This window comes from Pteronotus mesoamericanus, unplaced genomic scaffold (assembly GCF_021234165.1).
Source record: "Pteronotus mesoamericanus isolate MK-2021 breed Mesoamerican mustached bat unplaced genomic scaffold, CSHL_Meso_final contig_46, whole genome shotgun sequence".
NCBI lineage: Eukaryota > Metazoa > Chordata > Mammalia > Chiroptera > Mormoopidae > Pteronotus > Pteronotus mesoamericanus.
This window is the reverse complement of record NW_026555170.1, coordinates 753005-770899: the sequence shown is the minus strand read 5'-3', so window position 1 is coordinate 770899 and position 17895 is coordinate 753005. Positions and strand designations below refer to the sequence as shown.

At 44.2% G+C, this 17895-nt stretch overlaps 1 protein-coding gene across 1 annotated transcript in view; it reads right to left on the bottom strand.

The window, feature by feature from the left end:
• Window positions 1-17895, bottom strand: part of LOC129074121 (T cell receptor alpha chain MC.7.G5-like) — a 261147-nt gene that overhangs the window by 121290 nt on the left and 121962 nt on the right. Inside the window, exon 3 of the mRNA XM_054577788.1 lies at window positions 10682-10686. Within this exon, the coding sequence (XP_054433763.1) occupies window positions 10682-10686 (5 nt within the window). The remainder of the gene's footprint in view (window positions 1-10681; window positions 10687-17895) is intronic.

Sequence of the window (17895 nt, the reverse complement as noted above, 5' to 3'; positions counted from 1 at the left end):
GATCAGAGTGAAGAGGTCATGTTTCACATGAGAATCAGAGTATTTGGGAGAAGAGGTCTATGGGTGACAGGAAGAGAAGCTTTGGACATGAGCTAGTCACCTGTGACATCAGTGTCAGATTCAGGCGGAGACCTGAGAATGTGGTACAAAGGCACATGGCCATTTCATCTATAATCCACTTGGTCCAGTTTGCATTTATCTGTAATAAAATATTTGAATAATCCTGTCTGACTCAAAATGTTATGTATACACATGCATACACACATGTGCACACATTCACACAGACAACACATGTGTTGTATTGTGTATGTACAATAGTTCCCCCTTATACACAGTTGCACTTTCTGCATTGTCAGTTACCCTCAGTCAACTGTAGTCTGAAAATATTAAATAGGAAATTACAGAAATAAGCAATTCATAAATTTTAAATTAAAAATACAAAATAAAGAGTATAGTCCCAAGTCTGATTAGGGTGGACGTGCAGGCCTGGGATAGGGAGATTCAGCCGGAGAGAGATCGCCGATCGTGTTCGCGGGCTCTCCTTTTGTCCTGCCCACCAGATAGGTTTCCCCTTCAGCTTCTCTGTGGTTCACTACGGTGAAAGCACAGTAACACTGGGCCGAGTCCTCTGGCTTTAGCCTGTTGGTTTGTAAATACAACCGATTTTTGATCTTCCTGGTGGTAACAAATCTCCTCTCCCTGGAAGATGTGTAATGCTTAACATTTTTCGAAGGACTAATTTTGGAACCATGTTACATGATCTTCTGGAGCTTGGCTGTATCAGTTCATTCAGAGGAGTCCAAAATTAAACCCGGGTGTTTTTCAGGTGATCATTAGGGAGTCCCTAGTATTTCTCATGCCCCACCTCCCCAAATCCACTAGCTGATTCAGTGACTGGACCTCTGGAAAAGAGAAAACTTTGATAGGAATTGTAAGAAACAAACATTATAGAACCTCCAAAATGATGGCTCCTGCATTACCATAGAGAAACAGCACAAGGAAGATCAGTCCAGGCAGATAGCACAGGATGGAAAAATGGCACAGATATACAATAGAGGCTATCAGTCTTTTGGATGCAAACTGTAAGGGTAGAATCATGGGGACCCAACAGGAAATAGTTCTGTCCTGCTTGCATAGCTTCCTTTTATGGAATAGAGCCTACTGCAGTCAGAAAAGACTCTGAAAAGATACTGGATCCCCTCTTTTGCCCACAGACATGATATTTAAAAAGCTTTTAATAAGCTCCAGAAAAAGGAAGGTCTTGAGTTGTGTGGTGCAGCATCTTTGGAGCAGACTGCCTGGGCTTGTGTCCAGACTCAGTTACTCACCAGCACTATGACCTTGGGCAATGCCTTAACCTCTCCTTGCTTTGGTTTCTTCATCTGTATAGTAGGGATAATTATTGCAATGGGTTATCATGAAGATCAAACAAATCAAAATATGTAACCTACTTTGGACAATGACGTACCTGTAGAAAAGTACCCCATGACGGTAGGCTGTCATTTATTTCTATTAGCAGCACCTCTTTACAGTTGTTGATGATTTTCATATCAAGTTTTCATTTTTAACTTCTTATTGCTGAAATTTCAGAATGTTTTCTCTTTCTCTCTGCTCACATGGAATGGGGACAGCTGACCATAGTTACTGAGGGTGAGAACTGGAAGGGCCCTCAGACTGTATCAGTTCCATCCTCTTAACCTTATAAATGAGTAAGGGGAGGTAAAGTGATGGGCTCAGGTTCCCACAGGGAACTATGGTTTCAACGCAGGTCCCAGTGGGTTTCTTTTCTATTGTGTAATAACTCTTCACATGCTACAATTCAACATTGCCTAATTTCTCTGAGACTTACTCAGGGTACCTTGGAAACATATCAGGTCTGTGACCCTGTGGGAGGGGCTGGTCAGTGCTGAGTATAATGATACTGTCATTCTTATGATTTAGCACCTCATTGGCTTTATTTATGTATTTATTTTTTCAATCTTAACTAGAGTATATATTTTTAGTGATTTTTAGAGAGGGGGAGAGGGAGGGGGGGAGAGAGAGAGAGAGAGAGAAAGAGACATTGATTGGTTGCCTTCTGTACGCTCCCAGACAGGGGACTGAATCTGCAACCTGGGTATGTGCCCTGACCAGGAATTGAACCTGCAAACTTTTGGTGTATTGTCTGAATGGAAAGCAGATTCTGGCCATTGATCCATCCATTGTCCAGCAGATGGGATCAGAGGTACTGCCAGGAGAGACAAAGGGCAGGGAGTGACAGGCAGGGTCCCTAATGAGTAGGGTTTACTTAGGCTGAGATGAGAGGGGAGGATCAGCCTTTCTTCTTTCACTGGCAGCATGTAGTGAAGACCTGCTGAGTGTGATGTTAGGAGCTCATCAGAATGCAGAAGGACACAGGGCAGGGTTGAGACTTCAAGGAGTTTCCTTACAAAGAGGTAGAGAGCAAAGACTGAGTTCTCCGGAGTTCTTTAGGGCTCTGCACTCCCACAATACAGGGGAGACTTCTTACTCTTCAAGTCACAAAGACACTCACCGTAAGGGGCTCAGCTTGGCTGGGAGTAGAAAGATTTTCCAGCTGACCGGAGGGGAAAAACTGCACAGAAGGTATGTGGGCTGGAAATACACAGCAATAGAGTGCTTTCCATGGCAACCAGATGTCAGGAAGTAGAGGAAAGAGTTCTTGACCAGGAGTTGGGGAACGTGTGCTCTTTTGGCTTTGCCACTAGCTGGTTGTGCGATGGTTGGAAGGTCGCTTAATTTCTCCATTCCTCAGTTTTTAAATCTTCAGTTGAAAAATTTGAACCAGGAGGTGATTAAAGTTTCTCATTCTTCTAATGTGTGTGTGAGTGTGTGTGTATGTGTGTAAGGGGCAGGGCTGTAGGGCAGAGGAGGGCATCCTTCATACAGAAAACGTACTTATGGTTTGGATGCTGATGAATGGACTAGCTATGAACTCACTTTTAAATTGATTTTTACTACAGAGGAGGGTTATTGCTACTGTACCAAACCTCTGATTTAACTTACAGTGTCTGTTATACTGGTCCCTTGTGGTTCTATGTGTCCTTATTTACAAACTTGGTACATGAAACCCTTTTTTCTTCCTTAGAGACTGGGGCAGTTAATCCTCTATCAATCACTCATGATGGTAACACGTTCTATGCAAACACAGTTTAGGTATTTATGAAACAGGAGGCCGTGGACATGGCAGAGTTTCAGAAGACACAAGCTTCTTCTCCTTGGTATTGACTCTGTGGATGCCAAATTTCCTTCTCACTGCCTCTGAGTAATACTGCTCACTTCTGTCAGGTGGTGGGAAGATGGCAATCGCCTCTCAGGCCCACCCTAGGCATACCCAGACATCTTGGAGGATGAGTCTTTAAAGCTTTGCTATGACTTGTAAAGATACTCCAGCGTTTGCCCTGGCTGGTGTGGCTCAGTGGATTGAGTCGGGGCCTGTGAATTGAAGGGCCACTGGTTCAATTCCCAGTCAGGATTCCCATACCTGAGTTGTGGGCAGGGTCCCCTGTAGGGGGCATGCGAGAGGCAACTGATTGATGTATTTGTCACACACTCATGATTCTCTCCCTCATTTTCTCTCTCCCTTCCCCTCTTTCTAAAAATAAATAAATAAAATCTTACCCCGCTCCCCCGCCCCAATATTCCAGCTTTCTCCACAGCTACTCCACATTCCCCAGATTTATCTGTGACAGGCTTTCCAGAGACAAGGAAAAAGCAAGAACCTCACGGAGGTGAACACATGTTTTATTTCAGTGTCCCAGTCTGTTGGGACAGGTTCTAAAGACACACAGGTAGATGAAGCTGCAGCTTCTCTCCTGAGGCTACTGGAGTAGACTGATTTTGCAAATCAGTGGGAGAAAGGAGTGATCCAATTTGTACCCTCTCCTTTTATGGTTGGGAAGGAACACTCATCGCTTCACAGAAGGGGTCATGTAAGTGAGGAGAGAAGGCAAAGGGCTCAGTGTTATATGCCCCTGTGCCCGTTGTTAGTCATCCAATCCTGCCGTCTTCCATTTCACATTCTAAATTTTGACCTTTTCAGGACTGCTTCCACCCCACGTTGTGCTAATTAATGGAATTATGTCACTTGCTCTTGAAAAATGACAGTCTGAACTATTCGGGAAAGAATTCTCAGCAAGATAAGAAGAAAAAACTATTGGTTCTTCCCCCAAGTTACAGAAAAGTCAGTACTATTATATGTTGTAAAGCAGGGCATGAAAATATTATTCCTCACAGAAAAGTCTGGCAAACACCCAGATTCCAAATAGTATTGTACCATCCCTGCCTACCTCCAGGCCTTTGCTGAGGTGTGGCCTTTCTGTAGCCCTTCTTGACCACCTGGTTTAAACTACACATTTTCCTCAGCTGCCCTGATAACATATTTTATCTCCCTGGAAATCTCTTACATGGCAATCATCACCATCTAACATATATTTTACTTTGTATTTACTTTCACTAAAATAAACTAATGGGCTTCTGAGTACCGTATTCCCAGTGTATCTAGAAAGGTACCTACCACATGGTAGGTGCTTAATAAATTGTTATTGAATAAATAAATCAATGTTATATTCTAGGAAAGCAATTTTAACCTCCAAAAGTCTATACTTTGCATTAGTTTTCTTTCTAAATAATTTGTTGCCCTAGCAATATATTTGTACTGACATTTCTTTTTCTGAAAGTTATAAATATTCATGAAGTTTTGTTCTTAAGCCAGCAAAGAATAATTTAAACTTTCCTATTCTCCCACATGTGTGCAAGTAAGCAGAAAACTTTTGGCTATTAGATTCCTTATTTAAACTCTGTGTTTAAACAAGCAATTGCATTTTGGCTTGATTTCTTTTGTTCGGTCACAGGGTTTTTTTTCTATTGAGTATGGCATGTCGATGGCACGCCGTTCCTTGGGAGCTTTTGAGAATCCTGGGTATGCGCTAGGAGACTTCCTTCCATGTTTGATACACGGTACTGTACATGGTTACCGTCCATAACACATTTGTATACGTGTGAATTGCTAACAACAACAGAAACCCAGAGATTCTGCATTCTTGAAGAATTGCCAAAATCGCTTGGTGGTGGCGGCGGCGGCGGCGGCAGTGATTGTGATGAGTGAGAGGGGGTTAGGAATTACTCTTTTGTTTAGGAAAATGTGTTATTGTGGCTTTGGGTTATGAAATAGCTTGCCCCAGCAGGTCTGCTTAGAGAAAAAAAAGTGCAAAATTCCTATATGAAATAAAGTAGAAATGTGTAGCTCTTTCCCTGATAGTGTAAGTCTCAGGGCCTGGGGCCTTGGGATTAAAAGGAGAGAAAGTGTGGTGAAGGAGAAAGCCTGCTATCGCCTCCATTTTGTCCCTGCCATGGCTCAGGGTGATGTACAAGGAATGCAAGAATATTGCTATCTGCTCTCCAGGAGTAAATTATTTGGTGTTCTAGAGTACTCTATTAGACACCCTTCGGACAATCTTATTAGAGTCTTGTTAGCATTTTGTTAGTGGATAGATACGGTTTAGGAAAGCGCCTCAGAGGACAACGTCAGCACCAGTCTTGTGCGCTACTGCATTCTCAGCAACCAGCACAGTGTAGGGTACATAGTACATACTCATTAAATACATCACTCATTCATTCAGTGCATTTGTTGAATGCCCATTTTGTGCCAGATTTATACTAAGTGCTGGAGTTAAGGCAATGAACAAAACAGGCAAAATCCCCACCTCGTGGAGCTGTATACCAGTGGAGAGCTAGGCAATAAGTAAATAAGCAAGTAAAGTATAGAGCACATCAAATGGTGATAAATACTATGGAGCACAATTAAGCAGAGAGGAGGGAGAGCATTTGCTGGAGAAATGAATAATGTACTCTGACCGAAAAAAATCAGAGATGCATAATCCTGTCATTTCAATCAATAGTTGAGGGCAATGTATTGAATTGAAGAAGAGTACAAAAGAATCCTCAATTCTGGAGATTCTTCACCTTGTCGGTGTGGGTAATTTATTAGATAGCATGTCCTAAGACACTGCAGCGGGCTCAGGCCCTGCCTAATGCAGAGAAAGTTTGGTTGGAACTCAAATCTTTTGCACGGTGGCTCCTGCACCTTAATTCACTGCTGTGCTTTCTGATGTCAGGTTGCTCATTTTGAATGCAGAGAACTGTGGACAACGGATCTTGGGGCCTCTGCATTCTTGGTATAAGTGATAATTAAGCAGAGAAAATGGAAAAGACCAACTCAGACACTTTGCCTCACAATACCAAAATAGATGGATGGTAAAGTTAGCAATTCAATGGACATGCCAGAGACCTATGGAATTTTTCCATCTCTCATCCCACTAGCCCTAGACCCCTAGACCTGCCATTATAGGCAGGTCCCTAAGAAGGAAAGTAGAAGATAGTTAATGTATTAACACCCCGGAGACTCTTGGGAGTCCAACAAGTTATTGCCTTTAGCAAGCACCAGGAGGGAAAGATATGTGGGTCATTTCCCATGTCATGGCCCCAGAGAAAATCTGAAGACCTGGGATGGTGCTCAGGAGCATATGTGGCAGGGAGCTGGGTAGCGCTGTCTTCCTTCAGCCAAGGGAGTGAGGCATCTCCAGAGAGCAGCCTGGAAGCTGAAATTGCAACTGGTGTTTTAAAGCAGGGGAGGGAGAGTTGGGAGGTGGAAGGAGGAGGGGGGATTTCTATCCCCACCCCCTCTTCCAGGGACTGGCCAGGGAGTCAAAGGCAACCTCTGCGTCTCACAGATGACTGGACTTCACACACTTGTTCCTAGCTGTTAGTTTTGATATTGTTGCAGGTGATGTATTTCTTCAGTATATCTCACAGACCCTAGCCCAGTGCCAGGGCAGGCAGCCTTCAACTCAATCCCAGTTTCTGGCTCTGCTTCTATAACCTTTGGTAAGCTACCTCGTCTATCTGATGAGGCTCAGTACTCCCATCTGTAAGACGGAGCTAAGAATGACAACGCATGGGGCTGTCATAAAGATTAAGTGAGCCCACACCTGCAAGATGGTTGTGTCCTTAGTGTGGTGATTACTGGGGAAAGGGAGGAGTTGGGGGAGGTGGAGGAGGGTATACAGGAAATAAATGGTGGTGGAAGGAGATTTGACTTGGGGTAGTGAACACTCAGCACAATGTACAGATGATGTGTTGTGGAGTTGTGCACCTGAAACCTGTATAATTTTGTTAACCAGTGTCACCCCAATACATTTGATAAGAAAGAAATAATAAAAAAAATAAAAATAAAAGATGAAAAAAAGTGGTGGCATCTTGTTGACACTCAGTAGTATAGCTCACTTTCTCCTCAATTATTTCACTGTATAGTTTGCTTAGTCTTATATGTAACATTTATTGAATAGCTATATGGGCCATGCAATTAACTTACTTTCTATCACTGGCTTTTTACAACACTAGTGTGAAGTTGGAACCCTTATTATTATCATCATTTCAAAGATTAAGAGATACAGACGATTTTAGAAGACAGTGGGAAGCTTATGCCAGGAACACAAAATCTCAGAGTTAGAGAACATTTGACAGGTCATCTGGGGCCACTGGTCCATTGTCCCAGTTTCTTGACAGTTGGTCACAGAGCATCAGTTTGACTAGGTCTGGTGGTGAGAACACAGCCCCTGTTGCCCCTCATTCCGGACACATCTTGGAGATGGCCTCCTCTATGGTTCCCCTGCTCCACTGAACCACATGCTGTGTTCTCTAGCACAGACTCCAGAGTCTGAAACCTCTCGCTCTCCCTTACCAGCTGTGGAAGCTTGGGCAAGCATTTTAGCTTTTCTGTGCCTTTGCGTCCTCATTTGGAAATGGAGATAATACTAGAAAATGCATTGTAGGCTTGTTGAGAAAATTAAATGATGGAACACACGTAAAGAGCTCAGAATAATGCCTGGCATATAGTAAGCACTCAACAGATGTTAGTTGTTATACAGCTAACATACAGTTTCATGGATTTGTCCAGTTATTTTTTGCTCTTCCTCCTCAAACACACTTTTCCAGTCTCTGTCAGAGGACCCAGTGGGTTTCTTTCTAGGAATCTGTCTTGTAACACCATGGTACCAAAACTTACCCCAAATCTGCACCACCAGCTGCCTCCCAAATGTCATTCTTCTTTCCAAAGTTATCATTTCACATTGGGAGAAGAATTGAACCCTTTCAGTCTCAGAGATGCACTTCACCTTCCTGCCTAGCATTGATTCAAAGGAGAACAACTGGATATGAATAGCAGGTAGAGGGCTGGGTCAGTTGGGATAGGGCCTGTGTGGCAACTTGGACACATCCCAGGAAGATTGGATCTAAAGTCCCTTCCCAGAATGTAGGGCTCATGGTGCCTGATCTGGATGTGGATGTTGGAATCTGATTTTATCCAAGGGCAGAGTGAATACACAGAACCTTGAGACAGTTTCACCAGAGAAACCATCCAGTGGAGTGGGGCAGTAGGTAGAAGCCAGGTACAGGCCTATGGTGGAATCAGGACACTCGGACAGACTGAGTGGGTTTGAGATGGAGAGTTGAAAAGAGAGATTCCCTGAAATGTAGCTTTTAGGGGAGACAAATAATAAAAGCTCATGGGGTTCTGACAAGTGTGGCTCAGTTGGTTGGTCATGATCCCGTGAAGGGACGTCGCTGGTTCGATTCTTGGTCAGGGCACTTGCCTCTGGTGTGGTTTCAGTCCCCGGCCAGGGTATATATGAGAGGCAACCAATCGATGTTTCTTTCTTGGCTCGATGTTTCTCTCCCTTTCTTTTTCCATCCCTTCCCCTCTCTCTACAAATAAATAAGTAAAATCTTTAAAAAAAAAAAGAATAAAGAAGAAAGCATCCAGGTTTTATTTCTAGCACAAGTAGAGAAATTAAAGAGGTAGAGAAGGAAGGGAAGTCAAACAGCCATAACCAGTCAGTAATCATCAGTACAGTACAGAATGCAGGGGAGATTGAGTCCATGTTGGGCAACATGGCATGCGGTGCATACATTGATGCTGAAGACAGGGAGTCTCCCCACCTTCCCAGCCCCGCCTCTCGCAGAACAGCCAGGTTCACGGTGTATAGGATTGGGGAGAAACTGACATCTGTCACCTCTAGTCATACTTGGGAAAGTACCTCTTTAATCTATGCCTTAGACACTTTGGCCATGTGACCAAATTTTTTATGAAGCTTCAGAAAAAAGAAACCAAAAAAACCAAACCTGTTAAGAGTGCACAGTAAATGCTACCTTTCCTGACTTGGGCTCTGCCTCACCTCTCTCCTGTCCCACACTGGGCTACGCTGCACTGGAGGTTGCCTATCTGGGTACCATGGGAGCGTGTGAGCCCAAAGGAAAGCCTTCTCTGGCCCCAATTTCTTAAACTATGTACTAAGGAGAAAATCATGATCTTGCTAAAACTACTGTTCTGCATAAATCTCTATGGTTTTTGTGCTTTTCAGAAGTGGGCCAGCAGCAGGGTGGTAGTCACTGGCACAGTAGTAAATTCCCTCATCTCTCTCTGATGCCTTAAGGATCTCAAGCACAGCCTGGTTGTTTGAATAATCAGTATAAGCTCGAAACTTGTTCAAGAAACCGGGGCCGTACATGCCCCCTTCTCGGTGTATGTAAGTCATTGTGCTATCCTGGGTCTTCCTGTACCAGCTGACGTAGTAGTCACTCATCTCTGCTCCTTGCATTGAGTACCTGAGTGTGGTAGACCCCCCGAAGGGCACAGTCTTTACTTGATCTTGAGCTACCAACACCAGAGCTGACATGGCTCCTGAGAGAAGAGACACGAGAGGGGCTTGGTGAGTACTGGGGCTGAAATCGCTGAGCAAGAGGTACTGTCCATGAGCTGCAGTCCCTGGCATTCTTGATGCCTCATTGTTGCTCAGTCTGACTTGATTGAGACTCCAAGATCTGCCTTACCTGCCCAGAAGAGGGTGAGATGGATGAGCAAGCAGGTCCTCTCCATGGCTCCACTTGGAACAGCTCGGCCTCCCAACTTGCGCGCTGCCTGGGCCCTCCTCTGAGTCAACACCTTCTCTGTGACACATTTGTGCCTGAGGAAACCAGTCTCTGTCTGCAGCTGTTCTGTTCCCTGAGGCGGGTTTTAGCCAATCACAGGAGTTTCACAGAGCCTGTGGCCTGTTACTGGGATCACAATACCACTTGAAGATTGATAATGTGGTCCAAATAAGTAAGAACAATTGAGGAAAGGTTAAGAGAGCTTATTTGATTGATAACAATGATTCTGCTTCCTGCCCTAGAAGTGACGCTTGATATTATTGCTACATTTTAATGTCAGATGTACTTGTTATATGCTCTGGCGATGTCACAGCTAATGTCAAGAAGAATTATTGATATTTACAGCTGTAATCAAAAGAACCATCAAATGAGGAGATCGATGGACTACGAGTGTTGTAATGATTTTTGCGTTTACTGCAAACTCCCTCCAGGCAAAGTTGGAAAAGGGCGATTCACCCAAGTGTAAATGAGCAAGCCAATGAAGTATTGTCTCCAAATTTGAACCAGTTTTCTGATTTTTATTGAGCTCATCTATCTTGTCTGAAGGTAGGTCACCTATGTTGAATTACACAGAGCCAAATACTGTGAAAATCTTGGAAATGAACATTACCTTCCAGTTTATGACAGCCTAAATTTACATGTTTTCAGAACAGAGGCATGTTTGAACTTTTGGAACCTATACTTTTGAATTTAAAAAAATCTATGAAATTTTGAAATAAACAAGTAAATTAATAAAGGAAACTTGAGGGTACAGCAGAAGCTGGGAAAGGGGTCCCTTGGCATGCAAAGAAGGCCAGCGAAGGCAGCTTCCAACATCTGAAGGTGGGTGCGGGACCTAAATTCCCATGCTAGTGGAGGAGAGACCCATCTCAACCTTCTTGTTTATCCCCGTGTGACTCGGACCAGACCGGTGTGAAGAAATTCAGATAGAAGCAAGTTCAAGTTTGCTTGATCTCATAGTAGTTCCTCTCCCTACTCTTGAGTGATCTCATTTACCCAATTGCCCATCTTACCACTGTTCCTAGAGAACCATTAGCAAGTACTCAAGGTGCTCATGTTCTCTGAAGTTACAAATTCTATCATCAGTACCCACCTGTTGGACACTGTGATGCCCATTCTCTATAGCTTTGAAAGTTGCTGAGGGCAGCTTCTCTGGACATCCATACTTGATCTTTTAAATTAATCAATCAATCAATTAATTAATTAATGTTTAAATCCTCACCTGAGGATATGTTTCTTGATTTTAGAGAGAGGGTAAACCACGGGGGTGGGGGCGAGAGAGAGATACTGATGTGAGAGAGAAAGATCCATCGGTTGCCTCTCATATGTGCCCTGACCAGGGACTGAACCCACAACTTAAGTATGTGCCCTGACCAGGAATCAAACCCACAACCTTTTGGTTTCAGAATGACGCTGCAACCCACTGAGTCACCTGGCCAGGGCCATACTTGATCTTTTTATATCAAGTTGCCTAGCTCTTGGCCTGTCCTAAAATCTAGTCATTTTTACTATGCACCAGACCCTGAAGATTCACGGATGTGAGTGACAGATGTGGTCTCTCCTCTGATGGAGCTTATGTTCTAGCATAACCGAGCATGGGACCTAGCCATCACTTAATGCATAATTTGCATAATGAATCCTTCCGCTGCAGCTGACATAAGCACTCCGTAGAAGCAGTAGTATTATGAGAGAATGTCACTGGGGCCAGGATCTGGTATGGGAAGCCTTCCCTAAAGAAGAAACTGCAAGATGAGATTCAAAAGCAAAAGTTACCCAGCAATGCTACATGGTGTCATTTTTGTCCCGTCAAGTCTACTCTATTTCCTACTCTAGGAGTCTGACCTTAATGGACAACATCCACCTGGTCCCCCCTATCTCTGGTATTCCATTTAGTTTGGCCAGTTGGGGCGGGGGGGTACCATAAGGAGACTGAAGAGAAGGAGGAGGGTGAGGTATGGTGTTACTATCCCACATTCCTTTCTGCCAGGCTGCAGATTGGCAGAGGCTGCTTTCCTCCGCTGGAGACTACAGCTTCTCTCCTATCCCTGCAGCATCCTTGACGCCATGCTTCAGGTTTAGGGCAGTAGTGGTTTGTTTGTAGTCACTACCAGGATGTTTCACCTTTTTTTTTTTTTTTGGTTTTCCATATCCCAGCTGCATTAGTTTCCTATAACTGCCTCAAACAACCACGAACTGGGTGGTTTAAAACAATACAAATGTAATGTCTCATGGTTCTGGAGGCTAGAAGTCCGAAATCAAGGTGCCAGCAGGGCTGCACTTTGTTTGAAACCTGTAGGGAATCCTTCCTTGTCCCTTCCTAACTTCTGGTGGTTCACCGCACACTTTAGTGTCTTGGGCTTGGCTTGTGGGTGCATCACTTCAGTTGCTGGCCTCCTGGTCACACGGTGTTCTCCCTGCATCTCTATCTTCACATGACCACTTCTTATAAAGAGGTCCATCATATTGTATGTGGGGCCCATTCTACTGGAGCCTCCCCTCATCTTAACTAATTGCATCAATTTCAATGGCCTTATTTCCAAATAAAGTCAATTTCCAAGCTACTGGAGGTGAGGACTTCAGCATTTTTTTGGGGGGTGGGGGGACATAATTTAATCCATAACACTTGTCCTTACTTTGTAAATGCCCCTTTGATTAGAGTCTCTTCAATCAGTGCTTCAAGATCCTCTGTCTCGTGCTGCGACTTCGCCTGATACACCAGGTATAACGGGGCATGCTTAGGGCAAGATTATTCTATATAAAAAGTGAGGCTATGTTAAAAAAAAAAAAAAACCCTGAGGCAGGAGGAAGTGCTGTGGGCTTCAAGTTCCCCTAGCATCAAAAGAACCATTAGCTGGGCTCAGAGAAGCCTGTCTTCCTAGATAATTACTGTTTGACTCTTCCAAATTATTCGGGAAGCCATTCTGAAAAATCCCAAGAATGTGCTTATGTTTATACTGTGACTTTTATCTGCCACACTGGTTAGAAGCACTTTTAAGAGTTGATTGCTAATGGGCAAAAGCAACCTTTCTCTAGGCCTGACTAGGAGTGAGTCAACATTAATAATAAATCAAAGCCAGGGTTAGAAGACAGTAGTCTGGACGGAACCATTTATGATCTGGTGGAAGCTTGGGGAAGAGTGTGGCTAGAAGTTGTGCCATGCCTGGTCCGGGAGAGTCAGGACCTCCCAGAGACCCCTTGGTCTTCCTGGTCACAGGGCAGGAGCAAGATGGCACTTGAGCACAAATGTAGCTCTCTCTCAGGGTGCCTGGGTGGGAAGCAGAAAAGTGCGCCACGGCCCTGCCCTTGGACCCCACCTTTCTCAGGTTCCGTGCACGCTGTGTTCTTTGTGCTGACTCTTTGTCAAGGCCAGCAATTAGGCTGCAACTTTCCATGACCTGAGGGATGTCTGTTCTTTCACCTAATTTTCAAGGAGAATTAATGTTTCTTTTCAGTCAGGGAGGAGTAATTGAGGTACTATTTGCAAACACTTGGCTCATTGCTTGGCTATTTTTTAGTTTCCTCCTTCTTTGATATCTTTTTATAAAAACAAGGATATTTGCCTGAGGCAAAAGTGGTTTGCAGAGATTTATCCATTCTTCCCTATAATCTCCATTAGTTTACCATTTTTTGACACTTTCCCAATCTTATATGTTATGAAAATACAGCCTCAAGGCAAGTTCCTGAGGGATCTTCCAATGAGATTGCTATCCCCCAGCCCCTCATTTGTAGAAATTCTGAAGTTACCTTTGTATGCTTTACCATGTACAAGTGCTGCCTTACACTTATTATTCGGTCTGTCTTTATCGCCTGTGTAATCCCCCCAAAGCACTGTGTGGAACCCATACTGCTCCTCAGAAGTGCTGATTGAAGTGAAATTATTTCTTCTGCCCCAAGGATGTCTGACTGGAATGTGGGTTGCTGTTTAAGACATATAAGGAGAACTAAGAAAGACCAGTGAGGAGCTCATTCCCAAGACCATGGCCACAGGAATGACCCCAGGCCTTTGGGTTGTGACTTTAAAGATGAACTAAATCATTACAGGAACTTTTGTTCCCTTCATCCTGACCCAGACAGAGGAGGGTTAAGAAGGACGCTGCTGACCCTAACAGGTGAACTGCTACCAACACTTTTGCTTTTCTGTTAGTGTAAGACGTCTAGAGATGGCTATAAGGCTGAGGTAGGTAACATTCCATTTCCAGGGCCATGGTGCAGCTTGGGGGTCCCAGGCAAATCAACCAACAGACTACATGGCAATAGAAGAAGATGTGTTCATTGGCCTCATTGAGAACAGAAGGAAGGAATGACTTGAGGTGTTAGGGACTTTACCAAGCCCTTGCATTCATGTTTCAGCCTTCAATCCCCATAACCTCGAGCAGAGAGCTGCTTTTTCTGTTTTTCAGTTGAACTCATTTCCTTGAACTCATTCACTTTGAATTTTCACAGACTGTTAAGAGCAGGCAGCTGGGTAACTCTACCTTTGCTCAGACGGGCCTCAGACAGAATACCACCTACAAGACCGGGCTGGACAGGTTCCTGGAACTTGAGGGTCTTCTTTTTTCATGCCTTCTCTAGTTTTCAAGAGGGAGCTGTGCCTCTTGAAAGTACTGTAGTTCAGAGGCCACTGTACTTAGGCTTGGCAAGTCTGGATTTGCATCTGACACCATCCTTACTGCAAATCTCTTAACCTCTCCAGGCCTCAATTTTCTAAACAATAAAATGGGGGATACTATTGCTTCATGTGGTCATGAAATAGTGGACATGAATACGCCTTGTGATTGATCTACAGTTAGACTGGCACTGGGTCAGCTGACCAGTGTGGAAGGTAAGAGGGGCAGGGCTTGGTGTGTGGCCTCTCTGGAGGCAGCAGAGTGGCACCATGCGTAGGGCAGCACAGTAATAAGTCCCCTCCTCTTTTGTGGTGGTTTTAAGAATCTCCAGGGAGAATTGGCTTCTATGAATAATGTTGCTCTGGAGACCAGGGTCACAGAAGTCTCCTAGTTGGTATCTTGGGAGCCATCCTGGCTCCTCTTATACCAGTATATGGCATGGTTGTTCATTTCCCAACCTGTCATTTGATTCTCCTAAAAGGAACAAACATCTTTTGTTTCTCCAACAGGCATCTGGCTGATTCTGGAAAAACAAAATTAAGATAAAAGTAAGACAGAGGAATTGAGGAGCCATATCGTGTGTCAACGGACTGAGGTATCTGTGTGGGATTGCAGAGCTCCCTTCCGTTTCAGTCTTCCCACCAACTCTCCCAGAGTAGTTTCATCAGGGGAGTCATTTATTCATTCACCCAACGACTGGGCAAACATCCCCTGGCTTCTGTGGTGTGCTCAGTGCTGGGCTGGGATCTGTGGGGGTGACGATGTTTCAGGTTCTCTTGGGCTCACCTGGCCCAGTTGCTGCAGGTCCTGCTCTTCTGAGGCTCTAAGGCCGCTCTTACCTGTGCAGCCAGGAAGTAGGAGGACGAACAGGCAGACCCACTGCATGGCTTCTGCCCAGAACTGAAGGGGCTTTGCTTCTGGGACAGGCTCCTGGCTTTCTTTCTCATCTCAACCTTTAGCAACTCAGTGACTGGCCTGTGGGTTTGCCATCTGACAACCAGGAAAGGAAATGAGCCTGAATCAGCAGATGTTCTGTCCCTAGAGAATAGCTTCACCTCTCAAAGGACAGTGTGGGGCCTTTTCCTTTTTGCTGCAAATGGCAGCATCTCCCTTGTAGGCTGAGTCCAAATTTTCAGCAGGGGAGTTTTTGACATTTAGCTTCATACAGCTTTAAATGGTTCTTTCCTCCATTTTTGGAAGTTCTTCTTATTTGTTGCAACAGATTTACTTTGGATCTTTTATTTGTAAACAAGAGAGCTGCTTCTTGGGAAGGGAGATAGACTTTGCCAAAATGCCACTCTTCCACAGGACAAGAGCCCATAACTGTCACACAGAATTTAACAGAAAATATTATTGCATTGATGTAATTCTGAGTAGCAGTTATATGCCTACTATTGTGCCCTGCCTGTATCAAGCACCCCGTATATGTTGATGCTGGACTGAGGAAAACAGAATACAAAATAAACATAATGGGAAGTTGAAGGAAGTGGAATGGGCAATGGTAATTAGATGAGAAAAAGCAAAGTGAAAGCATGGAAATAGGTTTAATAGCATATTATAGAATTATCTACTGAAAGAACAAAGCAGAACAAACTAAAAATAAAAAGGAGCTAAGCTTAGATTAGAGGAATGTGGAGGCAGAGAAAAGCTGGAGAGGTAATTAGGATAATTATCTCCATGTAGCGGTTCTCAATCTTTGCCACACATTGGGGTCAATCGGGGAGTTCTAAAAACTGCTGAAGCCTGCGCACTACCCCAGGAGAGTCTGATTTAGTTTGGGGTGGGGTCTGGGCATCAGAATTTTAAAAAAGCTCTCTAGGTAATTCTGATATGGAGCCAGGTTGAAGACCACTGGGTAAAGAGATCATGTAGTGCACAAAGGCTCATTACAGTGTTGTCCTCAGGGGACAAGGCAAAGACTGCGACCAGGCGACACCTGTGACTGAATGAATCTGCCTGTCTTCTGCACCTTATCCTTTCTCCAGGACTAGCATGGGCCTTCAGTGACTCTCCTCCCTGGTGACTGCCTGCACCGGTCTCTTTCACACCAGAGAGCATGAGAGCCTGCTTAGATCAGCACGAGCCATCCCCTTGCTCCCCTGAGCCCCTACGAGCCCTGCACACTTACTGGGCGCTTAGTAAATACTTGTTAGATGTTATGGTCCTTTTCCTCTGGGTCCTTCTATACTGATTGAAATGGGCTAAGTCTGTGGTTCTTGGTTCCTCCTCTTAATCCTACCCTAACTTTCAAGATCCAAACTCTGCCCTATCCAGCTCCCTTCTGAGAGGAAGAGTTTAACCAGGGGGATCTGTAGCTGTGATTCCTTACACGGAACAACACATCACTGTTCGTGTGTGAGATGAATGCAGCCTGCGTCACACCAGACCCACAGAGTAATGGGTTCTTGCTGAATTTCAGCTTTGTGTTTTTTCCTTGTGTTTTTCCCTCCCTCCCTCCCCTTTCTTCCTTTCTATTTTTTTTTTTTTTTATAATTCCCAGGCTCACAAGAGACCACAGTCATCCAAGGAGATCTACCACTGACAGCGAAAATGTGGGACTGCTCTGAAGGGGCCACCTGTATTCAGAGGGATGAATTAACCATCTGCTCTCCTGGAACTGCTGATTTCACAGTGAAGATTTGCTGCCACAAACACACACACACACAGGGCTGTGGGTAGAATGTAAAGTTACTGCTGTCATTGGAAATCTTTTTTGATTTCCCCCACTCGCTGGAATAACTGTGGGGCCCTCAGTTAGCACGTGGAGAGGCTAGAACAGAGGTTTTCATGCTGAGAAGAGACTAATCTTAGGCCTTTGTTGTCTATCTAATCTTATGCTTAGAAGTCTATTTATAAAAAAGCAAAAACAAAATAATAGTAATTTTGTACTTCTATCCAACAATATGCCAAGGAAGAGAAAAAAGCTGGAAAAATTTGAGATCCGTTATTAGTTTAAAAGGAACTGAATAGAAGCCCCTCCTCCTTTGTACTATTTTTCTGCACATACGAAAAAACACTCCCCATTTTCCTCCTCTGAAATGGAGAAAAATATTTTGCTCAAGGTTCTTGGTCGGGAGTAGGACTAGGGGATAGGTCAGAGACAGGGAGAAGATAAATGCTTTTTCCCCCTTTTTTTGGTGAGAAGGACTTAGGAAAAAATAGAATGTAGGTGCTTCAGTGCATATAGGGAACTCAAATTCTGTCTCTAGAATATACAGCTGTGGAATTAATCTTACGTGAATGTCCAACCTGGCATTTGTCCCCCAGACAGAGGGTGGTGACA